Source organism: Bos taurus, chromosome 26 (genome assembly GCF_002263795.3).
Source record: "Bos taurus isolate L1 Dominette 01449 registration number 42190680 breed Hereford chromosome 26, ARS-UCD2.0, whole genome shotgun sequence".
Lineage (NCBI taxonomy): Eukaryota > Metazoa > Chordata > Mammalia > Artiodactyla > Bovidae > Bos > Bos taurus.
In genome coordinates, this window is record NC_037353.1 from 37012527 (window position 1) to 37039884 (window position 27358).

Consider the following 27358-nt stretch of genomic DNA (forward strand, 5'->3'; position numbering starts at 1 on the left):
CCCTGTCCCTGGGATTCTCCAAGCAAGAACACTGGAGTGGGTTGCCATTTTCTTCTCCAAAGCATGAAAGTGAAAAGTGAAAGGGAAGTCACTCAGTCGTGTCTGACTCTTAGCGACCCCATGGACGGCAGCCTACCAGGCTCCTCTGTCCATGGGATTTTCTAGGCAAGAGTACTGGAGTCGGGTGCCATTGCCTTCTCCTTTTGAACTGTTTAACATGGCTTAAATGCTGTAAAGTTTCACCTAAAGTAAGTAGGAGAAGCCACATTATAACACCTTGGCTACTCATTAGTGTAGCTGTGAGACCCCATTTCCTGTGATCTCTGGGGAGTCCAAGTTCTGCATCACACATCCTTGATCCTAACACACAGCCTGGGAGACGGGTGTTTAGGCCTCTCCATGGTTACTCTGGGGGACACTTGCAGTGTCTATGTGGCCCTGTGTGTGTAAGTCATTTCAGTCATGTCTGACTCTTTGCTACCCTATGGACTGTAGTCCTCCAGGCTCCTCTGTCCATGGAATTCTCCAGGCAAGAATACTGGAGTGGGTTGCCATTTCCTTCTCCAGGAGATCTTCCTACTTAGGGATAGAACCTGGGTCTCCTGCATTGCAGGCAGATTCTTTACTGTGTGAGCCACAAGGGAAGCCTTCCACGTGTCCCTAGCAGATGTGAAATCCAGATTTCGGGGGCAGCATGGGACCAGCTTGATTAGACTCCGTTCCTTTTTGTTTTTTAACTAACAGAGGTGGTGAGTTTTCAGAATGCATGTGAACACGGCCTTTGGAACAATGAAAATACGTCACATTCATAGTCAATGTGTTAACACATTGTGCTCAGAGGGACAGCCAGTCTGGTTAGAAGCAGCAAGAAAAGACACTGAGTCAGCAGTCAGGGTTCTCGTCAAACTTGGTGACCCTGGGCCAGGACTTTCCACCTCTCTGGGTCTCAGCTTCCTCAACTATAAAATGAAATGGAAGACTCCATCCTTGAGTCAGCGAGCTGTAAGATGAGGGAGGTACGCTATGGAGTGTGGCCACAGTCTGACCCCAGATTCAAAGCTACCAGAAGGGAGCAGGAATGGGCTTCCCTAATGGCTCAGGGGTAAAGAATCTGCCTGCAATGCAGGAGACGTAGGTTTGATCCCTGGGTCGGGAAGATCCCCTGGAGAAATGGCAATCCACTCCAGTATTCTTGCCTGGAAAATCCTGTAGACAGAGGAGCCTGGCAGGCTGCAGTCCCTGGGGCTGCAAAGAGTAGGACATGACTGAGCTAAACCACCAACCACCACAGACACAGAGCAGTGCCTGTTAGGGGGGTTCTAGCTCACCCAACCCAGGCCTTGTGTGCTCACCCCAAGGTGCGGGAAACTGGGCATCTGAGGGCCCAGGACTGGTTGGGGAAGCTCCAGGAGTGCGCCATGCAGCCCACAAACCAGATCATCTGGGAGCTTGAAAAAACTGGGGTGGGAGGAAGGATCCCAAGCCCACCCTGACCAATTCAAGAACAAGCCCAGGTAACAGGCCTCTTTATAAGCCCCTCAGGTGCTTCTCCTGTGTAGCTGGGAGACACTCTCCCAGGATTCAGTATTTCCTGACTCCTCTAAAGGTGAGTGCTCTCATCCAAGGTCCAGGTGCACTCTTATCTGGGAATTTATTGTGTTTTCATTTTGATGATAATCTTTTATTTTTTTAGCCAGTTATAAAGTTTTCTCTTTGTTGTGGTAATTTGCAGTAAGAGTTTTGTTTCCTAAATTGCACTATAAAATAAGCTCAATGGGGAACTTCCCTGGCAGTCCAGTGGTTAAGACTCTGCACTCCCAATGCAGGGGACACAGGTTCAAACCCTGGTCAGGGAACTAAGATCTGAGCTGCTGTGTGGTGCAGCATAAATAAATAAATATGTAAATAAGTAGATAGATAAATAAATAAAATGAAGCTAAGGGGAATGTCCCAGGACCAGGGGAGTGGGGGTGCTATGGGAATTTTTTGTGACAATGGTGTCCCTGTCTTTACTCAGGTCTGAGTAACCTTGGCGAATATAGTCTGGGACTGAGAATGTGTCACAGGCTGTGAGAGCAGAGAGTCAACTCTAAGACCAGAAATGGAGGCACAAATGTGGCCAGGGAGGAGAAGGGAGGATGGGGGAGGAATGAGCCTGGGGTAGGGACAGGGATCAGAGGTTCCTCAGTGGGGAGATACAGCTGATATTCCTGGCAGGGGGACCCATGGGTGCAAAAGTTCAGAAGAGGGGAAGAACAGGTTCATTTTCAGGACTCTGTGTCCTTCCACACAAGCAGAGCTGCCATAACCAAGGCCCACAGATGAGGTGGTTTAAACTGCAGGAGAGCTTCCCTGGTGGCTCAGATGGTAAAGAATCCGCCCGCAATGCAGGAGATCTGGGTTAAACCCCTGGGTTGGGAAGATCTCCTGGAGGAGGGCATAACAACCCACTCCAGAATTCTTGCCTGGAGAATCCCATGGACAGAGGAGCCTGGCGGGCTACAGTCCATGGGATTGCAAAGAGTTGGACATGACCGAGCGACTAAGCACAGCACAAACAGCAGAAACTTATGATCTCACAATTCTGGAGGCTGGAAAGTCCAGGACCAAGCCATTACAGGGCTGGGTCCTTCAGGCATCTGTGAGGGAGACCCTGTGGAGACCCTGTCCATGTCTCTCTCCTTTTGGTGGTTGATGGCCATCCTCGCTGTTTCTTACAGGAGCATCACCCAGATCTCTCCATTTCTGTTTACATGGCCTGTGTGCATGTCTGTATCCAAAGGTCCCCCTTTTCATCAGGACGCCAGTTATACTGTATTAGGACCCACTCTAATGGCTTCACTTTACCTCTGTAAAAAGTCTAACTCCAAAAGGTCATGTTCTGATGTCCTAGGATTTAGGACTCATCATATCTTTTGAGGGAGAATACAGCCCAATCTAAGCAGCAACCAACCTTGCATGTCTGGCTCAGGAGCCTAGATTCCACTTAGGTTGGATCCCTCTCCACCCAGCATTCCCAACTTTTCTCTTTTGTGAAAGCTCAAATTATGTGGTTCTGGTACAAGCCCTCATCAACATGTGTCTTTTCGTTAGCTCATTTTGATTGCCATTGAGTATTTATTTTGGGCAAGCAGCATCTGTGACCCAAGGGAGCATCAGTCCCACAAACTACAGGGCAGGAGAATACTCTGTTCCCTGTTTTACCCTCAGGCTGGAAGAGCATCCAGCCTGTGATCATATAAAAATGAACATGAAGGAGTGAACAAACACACAAAACAAGCATCTAATACTGTGGTAGCTTCAAGGAGGAGAAGACGGTGGCACCCCACTCCAGTACTCTTGCCTGGAAAGTCCCATGGACGGAGGAGCCTAGTGAGCTACAGTCCATGGGGTCGCTAAGAGTCGGATATGACTGAGAGACTTCCCTTTCACTTTTCACTTTCATGCATTGGAGAAAGCAATGGCACCCCACTCCAGCACTCTTGCCTGGAAAATCCCATGGATGGAGGAGCCTGGTAGGCTGCAGTCCATGGGGTCGCTAAGAGTCAGACACAACTGAGCAACTTCACTTTCACTTTTCACTTTCATGTATTGGAGAAGGAAATGGCAACCCACTCCAGTGTTCTTGCCTGGAGAATCCCAGGGACGGGGGAGCCTGGTGAGCTGCCATCTATCGGGTCGCATAGAGTCGGACACAACTGAAGCGACTTAGCAGCAGCAGCTGCAAGGAAGCTGTGGGGAGGTTGATGCAGCAGCCTAGAGAGGTGATGTCAGCCCCTCAGGGGCAAGGGCAGGGAAAGGGAAGGGGGGACAGACAAAGGAGGTGATGAAGATGAGAAACATGTCTCAAAAGTCCTCAGGGTGCTGGCAAAGGAAGACCCAAGCCATCCCTCCCCAGGGCAGCAGCTGGGCCAGCTGGCAGCACTACCCAGGCCCTGACCCTGCCACCTGTGGCCAGTGAATGACTTTTCCCACAGGTGCTGCCCTTCACTTCCTTCCCAGGGCAGATAGCTGGCGGGACTTCAGAACCTCGGGCATGCCCGCCAAGAGGAAGGAGGAGCTGACCTGGCTCTCCCGTGGTGAGAAGCCAAGTGGGAGGCAGCCTGGGGCCCTGCCGGCCTGCTTTGGGCCAGCCACCCTGCCACGGAGACCAGGCAGGCTCCAGACTGCTAGGGAACACCCAGTGGGTCTGTCCCCAATCACTGGTGACTGCAGCAGGGGTGCCCAGGCCCCTGGGGAGCAGCGTGGTGTAGGGATGGTGTTCTTCAATCCACCTAGAATCCCCCCCATTTACAGGTCAGCAAACTGAGACCTACAGAAGGAGAGAGCCACAGCAGCAGCACTGTAGGAGGTGGTGCCTGAGATCAAGGCCTCCTCAGGCTTCCCTGGTGACTCAGTGGTAAAGAATCCACCTGCCAAAGCAGGAGACACAGATTCCATCCCTGGTCCGGGAAGATCCCACATGCTGTGGAGCAACTAAGCCCAAGCGCCCCAACTTTAGAGACCTGTGCTGTACAGCTGGGGAGCCACAACTACAGAGGCTGCACACCCGCACTAGAGCCCATGCTCCGCAACAAGAGAAGCCACTGCGATGAGAAGGCTGTGCGCCGCTAGAGAGCAGACCCCGCTGGCTGCAACGAGGGAAAAGCCTATGCAGTACTGAAAGCCCAGCGCGGTCAAAAACACATAAACAAAATCATATAATCTATATAAATTATATATATATAAAAGATCAAGGCCTCCTCTTCCATTCACCCTTAACTAACCCCTTGCTTCCCCAGCCTCTGACACCTGGGCTGTAGAATGGGAATACACAAGGCCCCTAGAGGCTGGAGCTACAATCTGATTGATGCCTGCTGTTTCCTCTCAGGACACCTTTTGAACCAACACCACCTATTTCTCCTCTGATATCTAGCTCTAACATCCTCAATATCTCCTCTGGACGCTCTTCCCAAGATGTGTTTGTTCAGCATATATCTCACGACTTAGATATTGCAGCCTCATATTGGGTGGTTCCTCATCCACTTTGAAAGAGGTATTTGGGTGCTGTGCTCCTTTGGAGTGACTCTTGCTCAGATTAGAAAGGTGAGTCCTTTCTCTAGGCTGCAGTTTCCCAAATTTCCTGTAGGATCCCAGATTCGAAAACAAGCTTAGAAGTAGACCACCGATGTTGCCCCTCAACCGGCACTGGGCTTCAGCCCACCTCTACTCAGTCACAGCGCCATCCAAGTGAGGAGGGGGCCCTCCCCTCCAACAAAGCTCTGTTCTATTTCCCAGTGGCTCTAGCCTTTAGGAAGTTTTTCCTCATATGGAGCAAATCCGCCTCAGTGAGTTCCTCGAAGACAAGCGTGATCACGACCTGCCCTCGGCATTTAGAACAGAGCCTGATGACCTGAAAATATCAAGAATTATCTCTTGCCTAAATGAAATATAAACTTCCCCTTTCTTTCCAGCTCTGCCCTCTCTTTGGCTGTTGACCAGACAAAACACCACTGGTCCCTTTGGAGAGAAGATTTCCTGGATTCCTTGACCAAACTGTAGCTGGAACCAGGAGAGCATAGAGGATGGGACCCAGGGATTATCTGAACGTGTTTCACTAAACCTTTGCCAAAAACTAAATCTAGTCACAGAAAGGCTTGGCTGCTATTAGTGTGGGTGGTGAAACCAAAGAACTACACAATCCCAAACTTTCCTAATGAGGATGGAAAGGTCATCAGGAATAGAGAGTCAGGAAGGGGCAGTGCCTAACCCAGCTAAGCCCCCAGAAGGACCACGGGCCTCTGAGACTGGGACTGGGACTGTCTCCTTTCAGGGGAGGTCCAGTGGCTAGGCACACCTTCCAGGGCCCCAGTGGCAAGAGACAGCCACTCCAAGGGCTGATCAGAGGGACTGTCCACAGAATTGTGGACAGGGTCAAGGGAATCCACTAGGGAGGCTAAATCACCCAGGGATTAGCAACCCCTGGAAGCTTCTACTTTCCTACAGTCTGAAGCTTAGCCGGAGGGAGCTGTCAAGAGAGTCTAGAAAGAGCTGGGGGCCAGGTGACGAGCTGCTTGAGAGGAGCTGAAGCTGGCAGGAGAGAGGGGGCAGCTATCATGGCATCACAGCACAGAAGGGAGCGAGCCTGGGGAAGATATACCCCAAACCCTCCCTCCTCCCACCTCCTTCCCATTGATGGAAGCCAACCAGAAGACCAAGGGCAAGTACTGCAGAGATGCTGTCCATTGAGAGAGCTTCTAGGGCACAGAGCAGGAAGGAGAAGGCAGGAGAGACCTGGAATGGATTCAGCTCACTGTTGGCTTCCACTGTCCTAGTCTTTCATCCAACAAGTGTTTATGGATCACCTAGTGTCTGTCAGGTGCGTGGTTATGGGAGTGGTGGTATCCCAAGACACTTCCGGCTGCCAGAAATGTTTTTCAATCTGGTGCATATACATTTGTTCCCTGGTAGCTCAGATGGTAAAGAATCTGCCTGCAGTGCAGGAGACTCAGGTTCAATTCCTGGGTCAGGAAGATCCCTTGGAGGAGGAAATGGCCACCCACTCCAATATTCTTGCGTGGAGAATTCTGTGGACAAAGGAGCCTGGCGGGGTACAGTCCATGGGGATGCAGAGTCGGACACGACTGAACGACCAACACTTTGTTTCATCTTCACACATGTGTCAAAGTTCATTAAACTGTACTTGAGTTTTAAACATAGAATTTATGCACTTTGGAGCATCTAAATTAAATGTCAATTTTTAAAACAGTGGGACGGCACCTGGCTATTCACCCAGGATCTCCTCTTGGCCCTGAAGGAAAGAAAACACCTCCAATCTTCTTATCTCTGGGTCTTAGACGATACTGTTTCCAAACAAAGCTGTATTTGAGCAGTGTTTATTTTACTCTTTTGAGCGCCTCCAACCGCAGGGCTTTTATAACTCTGTCCAGGTTCTCTAGAAGGATGCTCCCCACCCACCCTACCACCAAAGTAACCAAGGGCTGTCTTCATAAGCCACCCGCTCCTGCATGGCTTTGCCAGGGTCTGCCTGTCAATGAGATGAGTCTGGGGTTCCTGTTTCCCTAGGGATTTTGAACAGGAAGCCCTGCAGCTTAGCGTTTCTCCGTTATCTCTAGGGGAACACAACCTTTGGGCAACTGTACCTGTGAATTCAGGTTAACAGAGCCCTTTGAGATCCCACAAAGTCAGTTTCCCTTTCCTTGAATCTCACTTCATAAACAGTCCTGCTCCCCTGGTCGAGCTGGCTTTGTGTGTTTTTGATAACCTAGGTTCAAAGCAGGCATGTGCAGAGCGCTGTCTGCCCCGGCTTCCCCCACCCTATCTCGCCGCCCCGTCCCCGCCCCCCCCTCCACCCTCTGGTCCTTTCCTGAGGAATCCAAAGGATCAAGCCTGGTTATAAAAAGCCATGACCAACCTACTGGGCTGTGCGTGGAAGCCCTGGGGCCACACGGTAAACCACTTGCCCTGTGAGGGCAGGGAGAGTGGGAGGGGCTGGGGCTGCCAGAGAGACCTGGCCCAGAAGAGGGGTGCTGAGGCTGAGTCCAGGATCTGAGAGAGGTGCTCCCCACCTCCCTGTGCGGGGAGGCTTCAGGGTTCCTGGGGAGGGCCCCGAGGGTACTGAGGGACACATACCCTGTTCACCAGCCTCCTGCCCGTGCATCTGGGTGTCCGTGCGTGTCTCTGGCTTCATCCACGAAGATGCTGCCCTCCTGGACCATCGGTCTTCTCCTGCTGGCCACAGTCAGAGGTGAGGATGCAGTCACCACCCCTTGGTGACCATGCCTGGGCTGGCCTTGCTTGGGCTGAGACAGACAAGAGGCATCATTGTCACCATTCTCATCATGCTAATTAATAACGTTATCCTTATTTCTTGATAAAACCATCAGTACAATTCAGGGAATTTGACTCTATGGCAAACACAGGGCAGCCTGCTCAACACAGATGACCAGCATCATCCAGCTTGGTCCCATTTCTCCAATGGCTGGAGTGGGTGACAGGGGTGGCAGGCAGCTGGGGCAGGTGGACAGTGTGGGGGCGGGGGGGCGGTTCTTGTCAGGCCCCCAGTACCCTCAGTCCCTGGGTGTGGACAAGGGCCCTTCTGCAGACTGAAAGGCATGGATGTGTCCCCCTGAGAACTCCCGTCCTGGCCCACCTCCTGCCCGGGGGAGATGCAGAAACCCAAGTTTTTACTTGTCCTGCTGCTGCTGCTGCTAAGTCGCTTCAGTTGTGTCCGACTCTGTGCAACCCCGTAGACGGCAGCCCACCAGGCTCCGTCGTCCCTGGGAGACACTGGAATGGGTTGCCTTTTCTTTTCCAATGCATGAAAGTGAAAAGTGAAAGTGAAGCCGCTCAGTCATGTCCAACCCTCAGCGACCCCATGGACTGCAGCCTTCCAGGCTCCTCCATCCATAGGATTTTCCAGGCAAGAGCACAGGAGTGGGGTGTCATTGCCTTCTCCTAAAACCTCCCAAAGGCTCCTCGAGCCCCAACCTGCTTATTCCCATCCCCCGCTCCTCGCAGGGGTGCCTCCCAGCTGCTCTCTTTCCCACGCTGTCCCATCTTCGCACCTCCTCTCCCATCAGTCAGAACCCCTCACTGCCTGGCTCAGGCCCCCAAACCCTGCTGAGCACACTCTCGCCAAGAGCTGGCATAGTCTCTTCCAGTCCTTTCGAGGGCTTTCTCCTGCAGCCAGACTCTTGCCCCTTGTCTCCTCAGCTTGTCCCCAGCCCCTTCTTATCTTTCTAGAATTCCACCCTGGCCTTGCAGCAAGACCCGGCCCCTGACAGCAGAGCCCCGGGTGGGATTTGGCAGTTCCCCCAGCCTTCTGGACCCCTCGTGGTCTCCTCCACTGCTCTGCTGCTTCCTGCTGCCCTAGGGGCAGGCATTCCCAAAGGTCACTCCCAGACACCCTCCTCATCTTTCTCTTCCTCAGGGTCACCCCCTTGCCTAGTGCCCTCCAATACCCCCTTAGCCCTCCCAAGTTCCTGGCAGCTCCACTAGGGTCATCCCCCACTCCTCAAACTCACTTGTGCCAAACCACACTCAGCCATCACCCCCACCTCCAGCTCCCTACTTTTGCCTTAACTCCCCTGAGAGGGCAGAATGCCCACCCCCTCTCCAGGCCCACAGGCACCGCACCCCAGGGTCTGCTGTCTCCCAGCCTCTTATACTTGGCTCCTTAGAACACCTTTAGGAGCACAGCCCTGCCCACCCCACTGGCCAGTTCAGCATCCCCAGCACTTCCCCACTATTCACCCAACAGCCCAGGTGTCTTCACCTGGCCTCGAAGCCCCCACATATCTCACCTGAAGCAAAGATTGCTTTAGTCTTCTGTAGCCCTTCGGGTAGGACTGTTCTCTCTTCCCACAGTGTATCCAACACTATCATTATTCCTTCCCAGTTACATTTCCTCTCTTTCAGGGCAGGGTTTGGATCTGATTTGTCTGTGGCTCCCCAGCTCCTGGACTTCCCTGATGGCTCAGGCAGTAAAGAATTCCCCTGCAATGTAGGAGACCCTGGTTCGATCCCTGAGTTGGGAAGATCCCCTGGAGAAGGAAATGGCAACCCACTCCAGTATTCTTGCCTGGAGAATTCCATGAACAGAGGAGTCTGACGGGCTATAGTCCAGGGGGTTGCAAAGAGTCAGACACGACTGAGTGACTAATACTCTCACACTTTCACACACACCCCAGCTCCTACCTTTATTCCCAGTTAAGTTTCTGGGGTTCAAATCATGGATCCACCACTGGCTGTGACCTTGGGGAGCTTCCTTTGTCTCTCTGTGCCCTGGGTTCCTCTTCTTTCAAACAGAGATAAATTCTTTGATCATAGGGCCATTTGGAGGCTAAAATGGCTAATACTGATAAAGTGCTGGTGTGGTATCTGGTACATTGAAAACAACAAGTATTAACTATCACCAGTTTTTGAATGAATGACCAACGTTTGACACCATCAGTTGAAGAAGGCTAAGAGAAAAAATCCATCATAATCCTCTAGATTTGAAATTATGTCACCCTTAGTCATACCAGGGGTGACATAACTGTGAAAATGTATCATGGACTGGAGAAAGGACCTTCAGATTTAGATGAGGTTATTTGAGTCATCAGTTGCATGCATGGAGCCTCTACTCTATACAGTATGATGTGAAAATAAATTCTCTCTGTTCTTAGGGCATTTAGCTTTTCAAAGAACAGCAGGGGAATCTGAAATGGCAGAGAATAACTTGAGGGGGAAAAAGGTGCATTAAGGGATGACATGAAAACATATGGATTGAACAAATGCCCGAGAATGCCTACTGTGTGCATGGCCTGTGCCAGATATAAGGGAGACATCCAGCCTCATCACATAGCATCTCTGTGCCACGGGCATTCATAGGCACTTGATAAATACTTGATGGTTGATGAGTGGCTAGAAAGGGCCATCTGGGAGTTTGCTGGAAGAGGTAGTTTTAGGGCCAAAGATCCCCAGATTTTTCAGCAATTCTCCAACTTGCCTGATGAACAGGGGCATTTATTAAATATGCTGTTTCCAGGGCCCCACCCCAAACCCTCCAAATCAGAATCTTTGAGGGAGGGGCCTGGGAGTGTGTATATGCTCATTCACCCCCAGCATCCAGGTGGTTCTTATTACCCAGAAGTTTGAAGAACACTGATAGCAAGGATGAAGATGAGATTGGCCTTGGTCAGCCCTGGGCTGCACCCTGAAGAGTCCTCACGAGCAGCTGAGATAACATTGCTCCTTCTTAGAACCTCACAAGGGTCCTGTTTGTTCCTCTTCCTGCCCCAGGAAAGGAGATTTGCTATGAACCTTTTGGCTGCTTTTCTGATGAAAAACCATGGACTGGAATCCTTCAGCGGCCTTTAAAGTTATTTCCCTGGTCCCCTGAGGACATCGACGCTCACTTTCTTCTATATACAAATGAGAACCCAAATAACTACCAAGTAAGAGGGCCGTAAAATGACCGTATAGTGGTGGTGGGGTGGGAGAGGATTTGGGCACCCACACTGGAGCCTTCATGTGGTTGTCTAAGGAATTATTCATGGCCTTGGAACTTTCCAGAAGGTGCTTCCTCACCAGTGATAGAGTTAGAACTGACTGAACTCTAGGGATCTGATGAAATCTATGGATGCCCAACCTGAAAACTGTAAGTGACGTATTCACACACTTATGCAGAGAACTTCAGGACTTCTAGGATTAGAACCTTGATCGGGGGAGAAAGTGGGTATGAGTAGCTTTTACGGATAAACCCAGGCCTTTGTGTCCCTAGGAGGGTCTGGGTTCTTTCTGCACCAAGAAGTAGAGGGAGCGAAGCCCCTCAGAGGGTGGGGGACCGGAAGACAGAAATCCTTCCTTAGGCGCTAGAAGGGAAGCAGGGGACATTTAATGACAAAGGAGAAAAGTTGGGGACCCTCGGAGCAATCTTCAGTTTCCAAAAAGATTGCCAGGTGACGACCAGCAAGCTTACCCCAGGTGCTCATGTAAAGTAACTATACTCCAATAAAAGTTTTTTTAAAAATAGGGAATGAGACTGGAGCTCCTGAAAGGGTAAAGTCATGAGAGTCCTTCTAGCACATCAGGATGTATGGACTTGACCCACCGGGGAATGACCTTCCTAAGGCAATATACCTGATTGTGCAATAAGCGCTTGCATGGAAAAAAAAAATTGTAAAATTAAGATTTTAAAAATTAAGAGAATTTGCTCAGAACTCAAGCAGCTCACAGCTCTGGCCCCAAACCAAGTTTGAGATAGCACAGTGTCTGGATATAGGTCCCCAGGGTCACCTACTGTGAGATTCTAAGTGATAAACCCCACACTCAGAGTCCCCATTACAAAAAAAGTAGATTAAAAAAATGAAATTTATGCAAAAAAAAAAAAATTCCTGAAAGGGAATGGTAGACGTCCGCAGATGGCCAAAGAGGTCCTGGGAGAGAAAAGCTGAGGAACCCCTGGGCCTAAAGCAGCAGGCATGACAGGAGCTACAGATTCAAGGAACAGAAAGGGCTTTAAATGCATAAAATAAACAGCATTGGATACCAAGGAGTCATCTTCCCTGGTGGTTCAGATGGTAAAGAATCTGCCTGCAATACAGAAGCTGCTAAGTCACTACAGTCGCGTCCGACTCTGTGCGATCCCATAGATGGCAGCCCACCAGGCTCTGCCATCCCTGGGATTCTCCAGGCAAGAACGCTGGAGTGGGTTGCCACTGATCAGGGTTCAATTCCTGGATCAGGAAAATCCCTTGGAGAAGGCAATGGCTACCCATTCTAGTACTCTTGCCTGGGAATTCCATGGACAGAGGAACCTGGCAGGCTACAATCCATGGGATCGTAAAGATTGGACACGACTGAGCAATTTTCACTTCACAAAGGATACTAACTATATTGGGAAATAGTTATCAGAACATTTAAAAAAATTAATGTGGGATATGGTAAAATAAGCTAGTATATGGTAATAGTTAACTGCTTTATTATCTTCCTAAATAACAAGGTCTAGGGGTTGGTCCATGGGGTCGCTAAGAGTCAGACAGGACTGAGTGACTTCACTTTCACTTTTTACTTTGATGCATTGGAGAAGGAAATGGCAACCCACTCCAGTGTTCTTGCTTGGAGAATCCCAGGGATGGGGGAGCCTGGTGGGCTGCCGTCTATGGGGTCACACAGGGTCGGACACGACTGAAGCGACTTAGCAGCAGCAGTAGCAGGGGTTGGTCTAATAACTTCTGTCATTTTAAATAGTAATGAGTACAAATGATATTTTTAAACATCTAAAACAACTATAATATTAAATGAAAATACCTGTGACTTCTACTGGTGACAGAGTATGGCTAAGACTACTGTGGTTTGTTGCTCATCATTTAAAAAAACACTGTATTTCAGTATATGCTGCTGCTAAGTCACGTCAGTCGTGTCCTACTCTGTGCGACCCCATAGACGGCAGCCCACCAAGGCTCCCTGTCCCTGGGATTCTCTAGGCAAGAACACTGGAGTGGGTTGCCATTTCAGTATATAAAGACCCATAAACTTGGACATTCTGAATTCTATCCTCAAACCCAAATAGGTCAGGAACTCCTTTTCTAGACTTACCCAGGTTCATGGGAGTTGAACCTGTGACCTCAGTCTTACGGGAATGGGCTCTTAAGGGCCTGTGGCTTAGAAAGGCCAACATTCAAATTCATCTTTTTTCATTTAACCAGCGGATCAATATCACTGACTTAGCCACTGTCAGGGCTTCAAACTTCCAACTGGACCGCAAGACACGCTTCGTCATCCACGGCTTTATAGATGATGGGGATTCGGGCTGGCCTACTGACCTGTGCAAGGTAGGCACCCACCCTCCTCATCTGGTGAGATAAACGCCACCAGCAGACGGAGTCAAACACTGCAGCCCTGAAGGCTGGGAAAGGACGACCTCCAGGGAAAGGCAGGCTCTTCCTAAAACCACCAAGGAAAACTCAGATTCTCAGGGGCACCCACTCTCAAGTTCTCCCAACTCACCAACCTCTACCCAAACATCTCCTTATGATGCTGGAAAGACCCAGAGTCCAATCAAAAAGTCCCAGAGGTGGAGATGACAGCCAATTACCTGGCATTTGTCTCTGGTGGTTTCTGTAAAAACCCCTGTGTGCACAGCATAAAAAATGCATTATCCCCTGCAGCACTGCTATCCAGTAGAACTTTCTGTGATGATGGAAATCTTCTATATCTGGGCTGCCCAAATCAGGAGCCCCTGGCCACCTGGGCTCAAGAAACTGACATGTGGCTAATGTGACCAAAGAACTGAATTTTAAATTTTACTTCTTTGTAATCAATTGTGAAGAGCCACGAGTGGCTAGTGGCCATGGTACTGGGCAGTGCAACTTTAAAGTGATCGTGAATACTGGTAATGAATTATTATTCATACCATCCATTTCCTGAAAAGTTACCGTGACTCTGGCATTGTGCCAATCATTCCACAGTCAGTCCTTGTCCTGTTTAACCCTCCCAGCCTGGCTGTGAGGTAGGTACAGTTATGGTTCTCACTCTACAGATGAGGAAATTAAGGCCCCCCAAAATTCAGTACTTGCTCAAAGTTGAATCCAGAGGTGGAATGCAAAACCAGGTCTTCCATGCTCAAGATACCACAACTCCCTGTGTCTACAACTTTAGCTTGTAGGAGGTGCCCACGCATGGCTCTTAGAGGCTTAGGCTGCACTGGGATGGACCTGAGCAGCTCCTTCTCAAGGTTCTCTGCTCCCCTTTGGCTGGATGTTCACAAGTGTCTCCTGAGGCCCATCAGGCGGTGTAGGCCTGGAAATTGGACAGCCTGGTGCATGCGATCCACCATGTCGTCCTAATCTCCAGCCAACTCTTCCCAGCCTCAATGAATAATAACGAACAAAGGAAAAGTGTTCATTTCCTCTATGAAATGGAGGCCTCCCCGAATGGACAAAGGAAATAGTGTTACCCTTTCTGTTATTTGGGCTTCCCTGGTGGCTCAGATGGTAAAGTGTCTGCCTGCAATTTGGGAGACCCAGGTTCAATTCCCGGGTCGGGAAGATCCTCTGGAGAAGGAAATGGCAACCCACTCCAGTACTCTTGCCTGGAAAATTCCATGGACAGAGGAGCCTGGAAGGCTACAGTCCATGGCCTCACAAAGAGTCGGACACGACTGAGCGACTTCACTTTGTTATTTATTTATTTGGCTGTGCTGGGTCTTCATTGCTGTCTGCGGGCTTCTCATTGCGGTGGCTTCTCTTGCTGTAGAGCGTGGGCTCAGTAGTGTGGCCCACCGGCTTAATGGTCCCACAGCATGTGGGATCTTCCCTGACGAGGGATTGAACCCCTGTGTCCTGCATTGTCAGGGGGAGTTCTTAGCCACTGCACCACCAGGAAAGTTGTTTCTTTTTCCTCCCAAGGGGCCAGTATCTGTGCTTGGATAATACCACATGACACAAAAGATGCATGTATACGGTAGAGTGATATCCTACCTCTGTCTAAATTTCATCTAATCAGACTTGTCCCTCAATACAAAGCATTGTTGGGAACATGAAAGCAGCCTCTGTGTGGTTTCAACTATCTAGTGTAAGAGTCTGCAAACTTCCTCGTAGAAGAGCAGGTAATAAATACTGTAGCATTTGTGGGTCGCATGATTGTAGTTCATATGGTTTCTGTTGTGGCTATGAAGCAGGGGTGGGCAACAGGTAAACAGATGGATGTGACTGTTTGCAGTAAAACTTTTGGGCTTCCCAGGTGGTGTGGTGGTAAAGAATCCACCTGACAATGCAGACAAGAGACATGAGTTCAATCCCTGGGTCAGGAAGATCCCTCAGAGAAGGAAATGACAACCCACTGAAATATTCTTACATGGAAAAATCCCACGGACAGAGGAAGCTGGATGGTTACAGTCCATGGTGTGGCAAAGAGTAGGACATGACTAAGTGACTGAGCACACACAGTCATAAAAGCAGGTGGATTTGTCACTCAGGTAGCAGTTTGCTAATCCCTGACCTAGTAAGTCATCTTTCTGACATGGTTGTGTCAATGACCTTCTGTAAAACCTTAGACAAGTTACTTTGTTCCAGGCCTCAGTTTCCACATCTGCTAAGTGGGAATAAGTATAGTCCCAGTTCATAGGGCTGTGGTGAGGACCAGGACAAATGTGAGGAATATTAAAGCCTTGACACAAACAAGCTAGGTGCTTGATAGATGTGAATTCCTGATTCTGGAGTGTGCAACGGGTGGCTGTTAATAAACTGGTTTGTCTTCCCCAGAAAATGTTTAAAGTGGAGAAGGTGAACTGCATCTGTGTGGACTGGGAGCACGGGGCGTGGACAAAGTATACCCAAGCCGTCCACAACACTCGGGTCGTGGGAGCAGAGATAGCGTTCTTCATACAAGGGCTGTCGGTAAACCCCTGCCTGGGCCCCATGCTGTGGGGAGGGGTCAGGGAGAGGGCCAGGTCAGCACCCCAGAGCACCCAGAGGCAGCCTGGGGACCATGGGGTGAGGCAGAGCCTGGAAGCCAGGAGCCAAGGAAGGCCTTTGCTTCAGGAAGCTGCAAAGTTCTCCGTCCCCGGCTGTCCTGAAGATCCCTAGCTGTGAGGCCCAGGGCAGACTAGCCTCTTTGAGCCTCAGTTTTCCTTTTTGAGATAAGCCTTCCTTGAAGCTTGATCTGGGAATTGGAGAGCGAGCTGGGCTGCCCGGCAGCTCTCAGCCCAGTGGAGTCTTCATCCTTTGGGAAGGTCCCTTACAGCCTTCGGGAAGGTTGATTCTGGAGAACCCCAGAGCCAGGGCCATGAACCACGCTCTGAACTGGCCCCTATGGGGGACTCCGGTGGGGAGGTCCATGGTGGGGTATGGATGGGACTTCGCAGTGTGCACAGCCAGTCCTGGCCAAGGTGGCCTGCAGATGACACGGTGGTTGCTGGTCAGCACCAGTGCCTCACAAGCCAGCTGGACCCCAGGACCTGCAGACTGTGGCCAGCGGGAGGCCGAGTCACGCTGTCCTAGGTGGTGGCCTGGAGCCAGAGGTTATTCCTCCCAAGCTTCCAGGCCGGGTCCTGTCCCCATCCCTGCTCCCCCAGAGCCAGCGCATGTCTCTACTCATTCCTCTGGTAACTGACGCTCCACCCCTCTGCAGACCGAGCTGGGCTATGGCCCGGAGAACGTGCATCTCATTGGCCACAGCCTGGGTGCACAACTGGCAGCTGAGGCCGGCAGGAGGCTGGGGGGCCAAGTGGGCAGGATCACAGGTAGGGGCGCAGGGTGATGTAGGATGGGGTAGGAGATGGGAGGGGGGAAGGGGGAGGGTAACCCGGCCAGGGGGGTTATTGTTATCATTCCCACTTTCCAAGTTCAGGGAGAACAGGCACTTTGAGCAGCACCAGCACTAGATGTAGGTCATCGAGTCCTGGATGCCCTGCTTCTTCCACCCTCAGCTTCTATTTGAAGATGAAATTGTCACGGCCCTTGGCTCAGGAAGGGCTTCCCTGGTGGATCAGCTAGTAAAGAATCTGCCTGCAATGTGGGAGAGCTGGGTTCGATCCCTGGGCTGGGAAAATCCCCTGGAGAAGGGAATGGCTACCCGCTCCAGTATTCTGGCCTGGAGAATTCCATGGACTGGATAGTTCATGGTGTCGCAAAGAGTCAGAAAAGACTGAGTGACTTTTCACTCCATGCCTCAGGAAATTCATAGTCTAGTGCAGGAGACAAACGACTAAGTAGGCAAATAAAATCCAAAGTAGAATTAACACATCAGAAGAAGTCTATACAATAAGGAGGGGGCGGAGATGGGCCAAGAAAGGAGAGGCCACATGTTCCATGAGGAGCTGGGATCTGAGGGGGCCTTGGAGGGGCGAGGTTCAGATTAGGAGAATGTGGGGAGGTGAGCTGCAGGCTGGGGGCTGCCTGAGCAAAGACACAAGGGAACAGACTGTGTGGGACTCAGAGGCTGGGCAAGGACCGGGTCAGGCCCAGGAGATCAGATTTGGAGGGTAGCGGCCCCACAGGAAGGAGTGAGGGGAAAAAGAAAAAGGGAGACGAGGGGGGCAAGGGCGCCACCCCGATCTTCCATGGAGCCAGACGGTGGGGACTTCCTGATACTGTTTGGCAGCCAACGACCCCACTGGCAGCCTTCTGAATCCTTCCAACTGTGACTGCTGGGGTGTGGCCCCCTTTGTCCAGGGATCTCCGTGGATTTCGCGGGTACAGGGTTTAGATCCTGGTTGGTCTTAGAGTGCGGCCTCCCTGTCCACCTCCCCTTCCCATTCTCAGGGCTGGACCCGGCTCAGCCATGCTTCGAGGGCACGCCCGAGGAGGTTCGGCTGGACCCGTCTGATGCCATGTTTGTGGATGTGATTCACACGGATTCTGCCTCCATAATCCCTTTCCTGAGTGAGTCCCCTCACCTCACCTCTCAGGGACCAAGGCTGTAACTGATGGGAGCAGTTCCAGGCCCAGCCGTGCAACCCCTGCCACCCTCCCCCAACCCCCCACACATACCGCAGGGTGGTATACAAAACAGGTAGCCACGGGAAACAGGTTGGGCACCAACTAGCCAAAATAGGTGTCAGTCACAAACCAACAGTTCAGTGCCGATGATAACAACCCGAGGCCCCGATCGGACAGCAGACGTCTATAGGCCACGGGAGGCTCACCCACTCTACAAACTCTACATTCTTCCCTGGTCTGCCAATATCGAGAGTGGCAGATGTATTTATTATTGACGTTTGACCTGTACTTACAAAATGCAAAGTTAATTTTTTTTCTTCTTATGGCAACGCTTTGGTTAAAGTTTGTTTTGTCAGAGATTAAATATCATCTTTAATTCTTCTAAAATCAACATTCTTTTTGCAATATTTTCTTGCAAAACCACTCATGAAATGTGCCAATGAAGATTATGTTTTCATGATGCTATCACTTACGGAAGGTTTATCATGTGCTGCATTGAACATTTTATAGACCTTCACTCATTAATCATTGTGACAGCCCTGAAAAGTGGGTATTGTTATTACCATTTCGTAGCTGAGGAAGCTGAGGCTCAACAAGGTCAAATGCTTGCCCAGGATCACAGATCTGTAAGTAGAACCAGAATGTGATCATGGGCCTGTGGGCTTCAAAATCCAAACCACCTAACCACTATGCTCTGGTTCTCAATACAGCAATATAATTTATGTGGTCTCAGCATAACACTATAATGTAGAAACCAAAAATTTTAAATGAGTAAAGTCATAAAAATTGCACCAGCCCTGACATGTGTCTTCTGGTGCATAATGGTATTAGGACACTGATAATAGTGTTGTTCAGTTGTTGTTGACTGAACATGTTGTTCAGTCATGTTGTTCAGTCTGTCTAAGACAGACAGACACACACAAATACACGTGTGCCCGCTCACCCAGAGCCGACCTTCCCCCTCATCTTCTGTGCTGCGTTGTCTCCTCCCTTCTTGTCTTGCCAAGTGCTCATCTCTGAGAACTTTCTACGGAGCCAGAGACAGGGTGGCCGTGCCGAGGACAAAATTTGCCAAGCAGTTTCTTGCTCCCACTGGAAGGAGCTGAATGCTTTCTGTAGCCATCACCTGAGCTGGAACCACCTTCCTCCCGCTCCCTGTTCACCTCTGCTCCAATGTTTCAGGTTTGGGAATAAGACAAAAGGTGGGCCACCTGGACTTCTACCCAAATGGAGGAAAGGAAATGCCTGGATGTCAGAAAAATATCCTGTCAACCATCATAGACATAAATGGAATATGGCAAGGTACGTGAATGAGAGAAGCGAGCCCAGCTGCTCCACTTGGAGAGAAGGCAGGGTGTGTGGTGTTGACACCACACATTTCACCACAGTGGCATTTTCACCACAGTGGCCTTAGATAATGATTCTGGTTAGCCCCATTTTACAGACAAGGAAACTGGCTCAGAAAAGTGATAAAACTTGCCCAAGGCCATTTTCCGACTGCGAAGCCCAACCACATGCCCAGCCTGTGCCACCCCCCGCCCTGCACCAGGATGCTGAGACATGGGCTGCCCTTGCCCATAGGCTAGGACCCAGTTCTGGCTTTGGCTCCTATGCTCTCTCCAGGGTCGGCCCCTTGGAGAACTGCAGGGTGGAAGCAAAGATGTGAAAGGGTTTTGACTTTCTTGCCATTTGCTGTTGTCAGATGCTAGGAATGGAAAGGAAGTGAGCTGGCAAGAAGACAATGGGGAGAAGGAGGAGGGCGTGCCCTGGGGGTTTGGAGGCCCGTGTGAGGAGGCAGAGGCCGGGGGTCTGGGAGAGGGGGGCTAACCTTGTGTGTGTGTCTGCTCATCTAAGAAATCAGGCTCAGTGCCCCTAACGTTACGTGACCTGAAGCACCATTGCTATCAGCCAGCCATCCCTTTTTCTGGCTTTGGGCTATGCCTGTCACCCCTTCAGTGAGAACAGGTTTCCCTCTCCTCCCTGAAAGTGGAAACTTTGAGTCTGAGATCATCTCATTTCAGTCTTTATTTTTCCGAGCTGGGAGTTCCCCAAGGCCAAAGGCTGTGTCCCGGGCCTCTGGGCCTCTCCTTGGTACCCTGTGCTGGCCCAGAGCAAGCTCTAGTCCACTCATTACCTTGCGTTGAGCGGCCTCCTGTGGCATCTTAATATTGCTTGAACTTCACGTGAAAGAGCAGAGTCGATAAGACAACAGCCAGCATCCATCACCAGTTGGTGGAGCCTTTGACCTCCCCTCTACTCAGCACCTGGCAACCCACTCCAGTGTTCTTGCCTGGAGAATCTCAGGGACGGGGGAGCCTAGTGGGCTGCTGTCTATGGGGTCGCACAGAGTCGGACACGACTGAAGCGACTTAGCAGCAGCAGCAGCTACTCAGCACCAGGCACCTCCTGGTGTGTGTGTGGCGGCGGGGCGGGGTGGTGGTGGGGAGTGGAGCAGGGGTGTTCTTCTGCTGATCTGCTCGCAGAATGAACACCAGAGTCACAATGAGGGCTGCCCTCTCCCAGAAGTGACAGGCTGGGCACACATAATAGGAAGGAGTCCACGTTTAATTAGAGAGACGACAGGGAGAGAGAGAACAGCCTAGATGCTGGAGCAGGTTTCTATTGTGTGCACACCAGGTCACCCTGGCGCAGGCACTGAGGAACAATTACATCCACTTGCTCCTCTATTATGCAATCCCTGGGTAGCAATTTTGGATGAAAGAAACAATTAAGTTCAAAACAGGTTCTGTGGTCTGGTAATGAGTGCTGGTGTGGGACACGCAGGACTGGGGGCACTGTGAGGTGATAATTCTCCCCCAGCACAAAGTGCAACCTTCCTTTCCCCCGTGTTGAGGGATAAAGCCCAGCAGACCTCCCAGAAGTGGCCACCAGGTAGGCCAGGGTCACTGTGGATCACTCCATGGGAAGTTTGGTACCAAGTATTAAAAGCTGGAGAGATAAAAAAAGCAATTTCCCCCAACAAGAGGACTTCGGTTTAAAAAGAAAGATGATCGATAAAATGCAGTGAGAGTGGTCAGAGGCCACAGTGACCTTGCCTTCTATGGCTTTTACCTTGTGCCTGGAGGAGTAAGAAGGAGGAATTTCTCAGCCTGAGACGGTAGACAGAAAAGCTGGCTTCATGTGAAAGCTGAAATATATATATGTATATGTATACTCAGTCATGTCTGACTCTCTGTGACTCCATGAACTGTAACCCGACAGGCTTCTCTGTTCATGAAATTGTCCAAGCAAGAATACTGGAGTGGATTGCCATTTCCTTCTCCAGGGGATCTTTCTGATCCAGGGATCAAACCCGTGTTTCTTGGGTCTCCTCTTTGGCAGGTGAATTCTTTACCAGTGAGCCACCTGGGAAGCCTCCTGGGAACCCCCAAACACACACACCAGGAGGTGCCTGGTGCTGAGTAGCTGCTGCTGCTGCTGCTGCTAAGTCGCTTCAGTCGTGTTCGGCTCTGTGCGACCCCATAGACAGCAGCCTACTAGGCTCCCCCGTCCCTGAGATTCTCCAGGCAAGAACACTGGAGTGGGTTGCCAGGTGCTGAGTAGAGGGGAGGTCAAAGGCTCCACCGACTGGCAACGGATGCTGGCTGTTGTCTTGTCGACTCTGCTCTTTCACATGAAGTTCAAGCAATATTAAGATGCCACAGGAGGCCGCTCAACTCAAGGTAATGAGTGGACTAGAGCTTGCTCTGGGCCACTGGGAAGCCACCTGGGAAGCTAGGCACACCTCCAAAGCCCCCAAGCTTTCGTCAGTCATTTACGATACATGCCTGGCCCTGGAGGATTAGATAAAGGTGCTTGTTAGAACTGCTCACTCCCTAACACTTGCCTAGCCCTGAGGAGGACCTCCCCAGAAAATGGACAGTACCAGGGTGCAGAAAGCAACTCCAGCCAACCACCACTACAAACAAGCCCCCAAATTTTCTACTTGCCAAGTATGTCAAGGTCAATGATAGAAGTTTTGAACTGTGGCCAAGGTGTTCAGGAGCGGTGATACCCACCTGTGAAATGCAGAGCTGATTCCTCTCTCAGTCAGAATGGTTCAGGCTTCAAAAGTTTAATGCCTCTTGTGAGCCTCTGTGGCCTTTGTCTTCCCAGGAATCCAAGACTTTGTGGCATGCAGTCACTTAAGAAGCTACAAGTACTACTCAAGCAGTATTCTCAACCCTGATGGCTTCCTCGGCTACCCATGTGCCTCCTACGAAGAGTTTCAGGAGGTAGGGCACACCAGGGGCCCAGGGAAGATGGTGGTGGTGGTGATTTTGTCCCTGTGACTTGGAACAGAGCAGAGATGTAACTCCATGGCTGAGGAGAGCCTTCCTCCCAGGAGTAGGATGGGCAGGAGAGGAATAGCACAGACCTGAACTGTTCTGGGCCTTCCCTAGATCCCCAGCTTTCCATTCTGGAAAATTCCCAGTGGATGCATGGATGGGTAGATGGATGCAAGCGTGCATGGATCAGTGTGGGGTCCTGGGGACAGACACAGAATGGATACCCGAATGGAAAGGTGGATAGGTAGATGAGAAGATGGATGAGGGATGGCTGGATGGATGGAATAGAAGATGAATTGTTGATAGAGTGAGTGATGAGTCTAAGGCCTTCGGCCCACAGACAAACTGTTTTCTTTCACCAGGGTGGCTGTTTTCCTTGTCCAGCGGGAGGATGTCCCAAAATGGGGCACTATGCTGACCAATTCCAGGGGAAAACCAGTGCTGTGGGACAAACCTTTTTCCTGAACACAGGGAGCAGTGGTAACTTTACAAGTAAGTTTCCATTTTACGAATTTAAAAATTCTTGCAAATAATTTTAAAGGTGTTTCAGCCTTCATAGGACCCTCGGTAGCAATTTAACAGAAACTCAGCTCCAACCATTTTAAGCTATAATGGAAGGACAGAAGAATGGCATTTGTCTTAGGTCTCAAGTTTACCCTTTAGCCAAAAATCCCGATCAATGGAATAAAGTATAGTGATTGGCCCACGCTGGGTTACAAGTTCACTCACCCCTGTGGCCAGAAGGACAGATCCATTAACAGAAGAAGAGCGTTCAGTTCAGTTCAGTTGCTCAGTCGTGTCTGACTCTGTGTGACCCCATGGACTGCAGCATGCTAGGCTTCCCTGTCCTTCTCTATCTCCCAGAGTTTGCTCAAACCCATGTCCATCAAGTTAGTGATGCCATCCAACCATCTCATCCTCTGTCGTCCCCTTCTCCTCCTGCCCTCCGTCTTTCCCAGCATCAGGGTCTTTTCCAATGAGTCAGCTGTTTGCATCAAGTGGCCAAAGTATTGGAGCTTCAGCTTCAGTATCAGTGCTTCCAATGAATATGCAGGACTGATTTCCTTTAGGTGAGGTGGGGCAAAGTCACTGTAAGTCAAGAAGTCTCCCCACTAATTATATGTCATATCAGTCCCCCTACATACACATAATCATGTTGTGTTTTTGTTGTTTTGCCCAGCTTCTCATTTAAAAAATACCAGATAGTGAAATGATCAAGATTCATGTGTTATAAGTAATGGTAGCCGAATGAAGAACAATTGTTGTTCAAAGGAGTTTCAAATTTTAAAAAGTTATGTAGCACTTTATAAAACACTTCATGCAATCTTCACAGTATTTGTCATGAAAGATCACAGTTTGGCAGTCTCTATAAAGTCTTACATGCATAGGACTTTAACCCAGCCATTCTTCTTCCCAGAATTTACTTAGGAAAAACACTTGCATGTGTGAATGAGAATATGTGCTCAAGAATGGACCCTGTAGTGTTGTTTTTAATACCAGAAAATTGGCGGTTGGGGGAGGCCAGGGAGAGCAACCTGAATCTCAGGACACCAAGCCTCACTGAAGAAAATCATCATGCATAGTCATTCTTCCCCCTCACCCACAGAGGACTCAGCTTGGAACAAGACTGCCTCCATAGGGTCATTTCTTTCAACAAGATGAGTTAATTTAATGATTGCATTTCTTTGGACAGGTTGGAGATACAGGGTATCCGTCACACTGGCTGGAACAAAGAAAGTGAGGGGGTCCATCAGAATTGCTTTGTATGGAAGTAATGGAAACTCAAAACAATATCAAATTTTCAAGTAAGTTTGATAGTAAAGTGAAATGACCAGACTTTCCATGGTAGATGATTCATATGAGATTAGGTATAAACTGCTTTATAAACCTAGCCACCTATGACAGAGAACCATTGAATCCTGAAATGTCAAAGCTGGATGGAAGCCTTAGATCTGGTTCAATCACCCCATTTACACACGAGAGGAGAGAGGGAGAAGTCACTATTTAACATGAGACAAATGTGGACTTCTGAATTGTCAGTTGTTGCTTCCTGACTTAGGTTTTATGAATATCAAATTCTCCTCAGGCCAGGTGTATTTGCGTGGCAACTCCCTCCTCACCAACACACACACTTCATCCCCTACACACACACACACACAGGAAGCCTGAGGCCACCTTCTCATCGCTGTAGCCTCAGTGCCTACTTCTGCTGGGTATGTGAGGTGCTTGGTGAATGTATGTTGGACAAATGCATAATAATGCTGTAAAAGGGCTTCCCTGGTGGCTCATATAAAGAATATGCCTGTAATGCAGGAGACCTGGGTCAGGAAGACTCCCCTGGAGAAGGGAAAGGCAACTCACTCCATTGATTCTTGCCTGGAGAATTCCATGGATAGAGGAACCTGGTGGACTACAATCCACGGAGTCACAGAGTCAGATACGACTGAGCAACTAACGCTTTCACACTTTCAATGCTGTACAAATAGATTGTTTTTTGCACTAAGTTCTACATAATAATTTTCGTGTTAAAGTTCTTTGACCACTTCCTGTGCTACACATGAGGTGATAACAAATGACCTCAGCTGACCCACAGGCATCTTTGAACATAAGATACTGCATTAATTAGTCCCACAGTAAACCAACAGGGTTAATATGCAACCCCAAATACTTAACTTCCCTCTAGGGACAGACTGTATGTGTGTGCTTGGTCGTTCAGTATGTCTGACTCTGCGACTCCATGGACTGTAGCCCACCAGGCTCCTCTCTCCATGGAATTTTCCAGGCTAGAATACTGGAATGGGTTGCCATCTCCTACTCCAGGGAATCGTCCTGACCCAGGGATCGAACCCACATCTCTTGAGTCTCCTGCATTGGCAGGCAGATTTTTTACCACTGTGTCACCTGGGAATCCCAGGGAAAAACAAAACAGTGAAAATCTAGAGTCTAATATTTTTAAAAGTTGTATTGTTTACAAACACCTTTGTGATTTACCAGTCCCTGGATGTGTATGAAGCTATACAATTTATTTGGAGAAAACCAGCAACAGTGGCTGTTGTTTGGAGAAACAATAGATTGCTATCAACCTATGTATTTATATATACACCTGATAAAATATTTTATGTCTATGTTTTCAGAGGATCCCTCCAACCAAATGCAAGTCATACGCATGACATTGATGTGGACCTCAATGTTGGAAAAGTCCAGAAGGTCAAGTTCCTTTGGAACAACAATGTGATAAATCTCTTCTGGCCCAAACTAGGGGCTTCCAGAGTTACAGTGCAAGGTGGTGAAGATAGGACTGAGTGCGTATCTTTTATTCCATCTAAGTTTTATTTTCTATATTTAGCTATCAATCTGTTCACCAGTCCATCCATTCATCCATCCAATCACCAACCTACACATCTATGCATTTATCCGCTGACACATTCATCCAGCCCTTTCTGTTCATCCACTTATCTGTCCACTCCTCTATCCAGCCATCTATACAGACACCTGTCGTCTCATGCTTCTGGCCATCCAGCCAACTATCCATTCATCTACCCAACTATTCATCTCAACTCTCCACCTATCCATCAATTTACTTTTGAAAAATAAATAATTTCCTTTAGCCAAACTCACGTTGGCAGGAGCAAGGCATCAGTATTTAGGCATATGTTCAAGAAGCGCTGATTCATGTTGATGTTTGGTAGAAACCAACACAATACTATAAAGCAATTATCCTTCAATTAAGAATAAATACATTTTTTAGAAAAGAAAAGAAAAATAAAATCATGTAGACCCATGAAAAAAAGAAACAGGCAAATATTAAACTTTTATCTTAAACAATAAGGAAGACACCTGGGCAGTACTTGGCGGAAACCTCTGAGTTAATTTCAGCTGGGGAGCAGTTAGGAATGTAAATTGCTTTGTTTGGAGACTATGGCGTGTATTGGATCTAGCTCATAGTGGCAAACTCTTCTCATTCAGAGGGAACAGAACCTTACCTGGTAGGAGCTGGGAGAGTACCTAACTATATCTAAAAATATGAAAAGAAAGTCCACCTTAAAAGAGGACCATCATTGCCAGGCTCAAAATCCTTTGGGGTTTTTTTTGTTGTTTGCTTTGCTTTTGCTATTTTATTTTTTTATTAGAGTGTAATTGCTTTACAATATTGTGTTAGTTTCTGCTACAACAAAGTGAATCTGCTATATGCATACCTGTACCCCTCTCCCTCCTGAGTTTCTACCCTACACTCCCGTCCCACCTCTCTGTGAGTGTGTGCTGAGTCACTTCACCGACTCTGTGCAACCCTATGGAGTGTAGCCCGCCAGGCTACTCTGTCCATGGGATTCTCCCGGCACGAATTACTGGAGTGGGTTGCCATCCCCTCCTCCAGAGGCGCTTCCCAACTTAGGGATCAAACTGTGGGAAGTTTCCCAGGTGTTCTGCATTGGCAGGCAAGTTCTTTACTGCTAGTGTCACCTGGGAAGCCCCATCCCATCCCTCTAGGTCATCACAAATATCATCCATTAATGCACATATATGGAATCTAGAAAAATGGTACCGATGAACCTATTTGCAGGGCAGGAATACAGACACAGATGTAGAGAACAGACATGTGGGGACAGTGAGGAGAAAGGGAGGGTGGGATGAATTGGGAGGGGAGCATTGACATTTATACACTACCATGTGTGAAGTAGATAATCAGTGGGAAGCTGCTGTATAGCACAGAGAGCTCGGTGATAACCCCCTGGGTTTTGAAAATCCTTGATCTGACCACTGATTCACTCTCAGCTCTTTAAAAGTCCAAGGAGGGGAGGAGATTCTTTGAGGGGGTTTGCTTTCTGAGCATCACTTGGACTCTGCCTCGGGTAGCAGAGCTTTTCAGTCAAAGGGGTCTGAATTCCAGCGGATTAGCCAAAAACTGTTTACTTACCTGAAGTCACTTTTCAACAAGCCAAAGAGCCTAATGCCAGAAATGTCTTCCTCCACAGGTATAATTTTTGCAGCAACGACACAATGCGAGAAAATGCATTACAAACCCTCTACCCTTGTTAAAAATGCGGTGCCCCTTTAATCTTTCTGATAATAAAATTTCAATGGCTTTGTTCTGATGTTGTTAGTTTGACATTCTGCACGTTCTGGGTCACATTTTAGAAAAGA

The 27358-nt window shown here is 49.2% G+C and overlaps 1 protein-coding gene and 1 non-coding gene across 2 annotated transcripts; both read left to right on the forward strand.

Annotated features, from left to right (window-relative positions):
• The first annotated feature begins 1783 nt into the window (after positions 1 to 1783).
• TRNAG-CCC (transfer RNA glycine (anticodon CCC)) lies at positions 1784 to 1856 on the forward strand. The gene has a single exon. It is a non-coding gene; the product is annotated as a tRNA-Gly (tRNA).
• A 5568-nt stretch (positions 1857 to 7424) lies between these two features.
• On the forward strand, positions 7425 to 27305 carry PNLIPRP2 (pancreatic lipase related protein 2). The gene is given in 13 exon segments (NM_001105355.2): positions 7425 to 7450; positions 7645 to 7747; positions 10786 to 10940; positions 13194 to 13319; positions 15750 to 15884; positions 16618 to 16729; positions 17751 to 17870; positions 19110 to 19229; positions 22044 to 22162; positions 22579 to 22708; positions 23910 to 24021; positions 25351 to 25518; positions 27190 to 27305. Coding segments are annotated over 12 exon segments (1410 nt in total). The 5' UTR covers positions 7425 to 7450; positions 7645 to 7698; the 3' UTR covers positions 27254 to 27305.
• Positions 27306 to 27358: the final 53 nt, after the last annotated feature.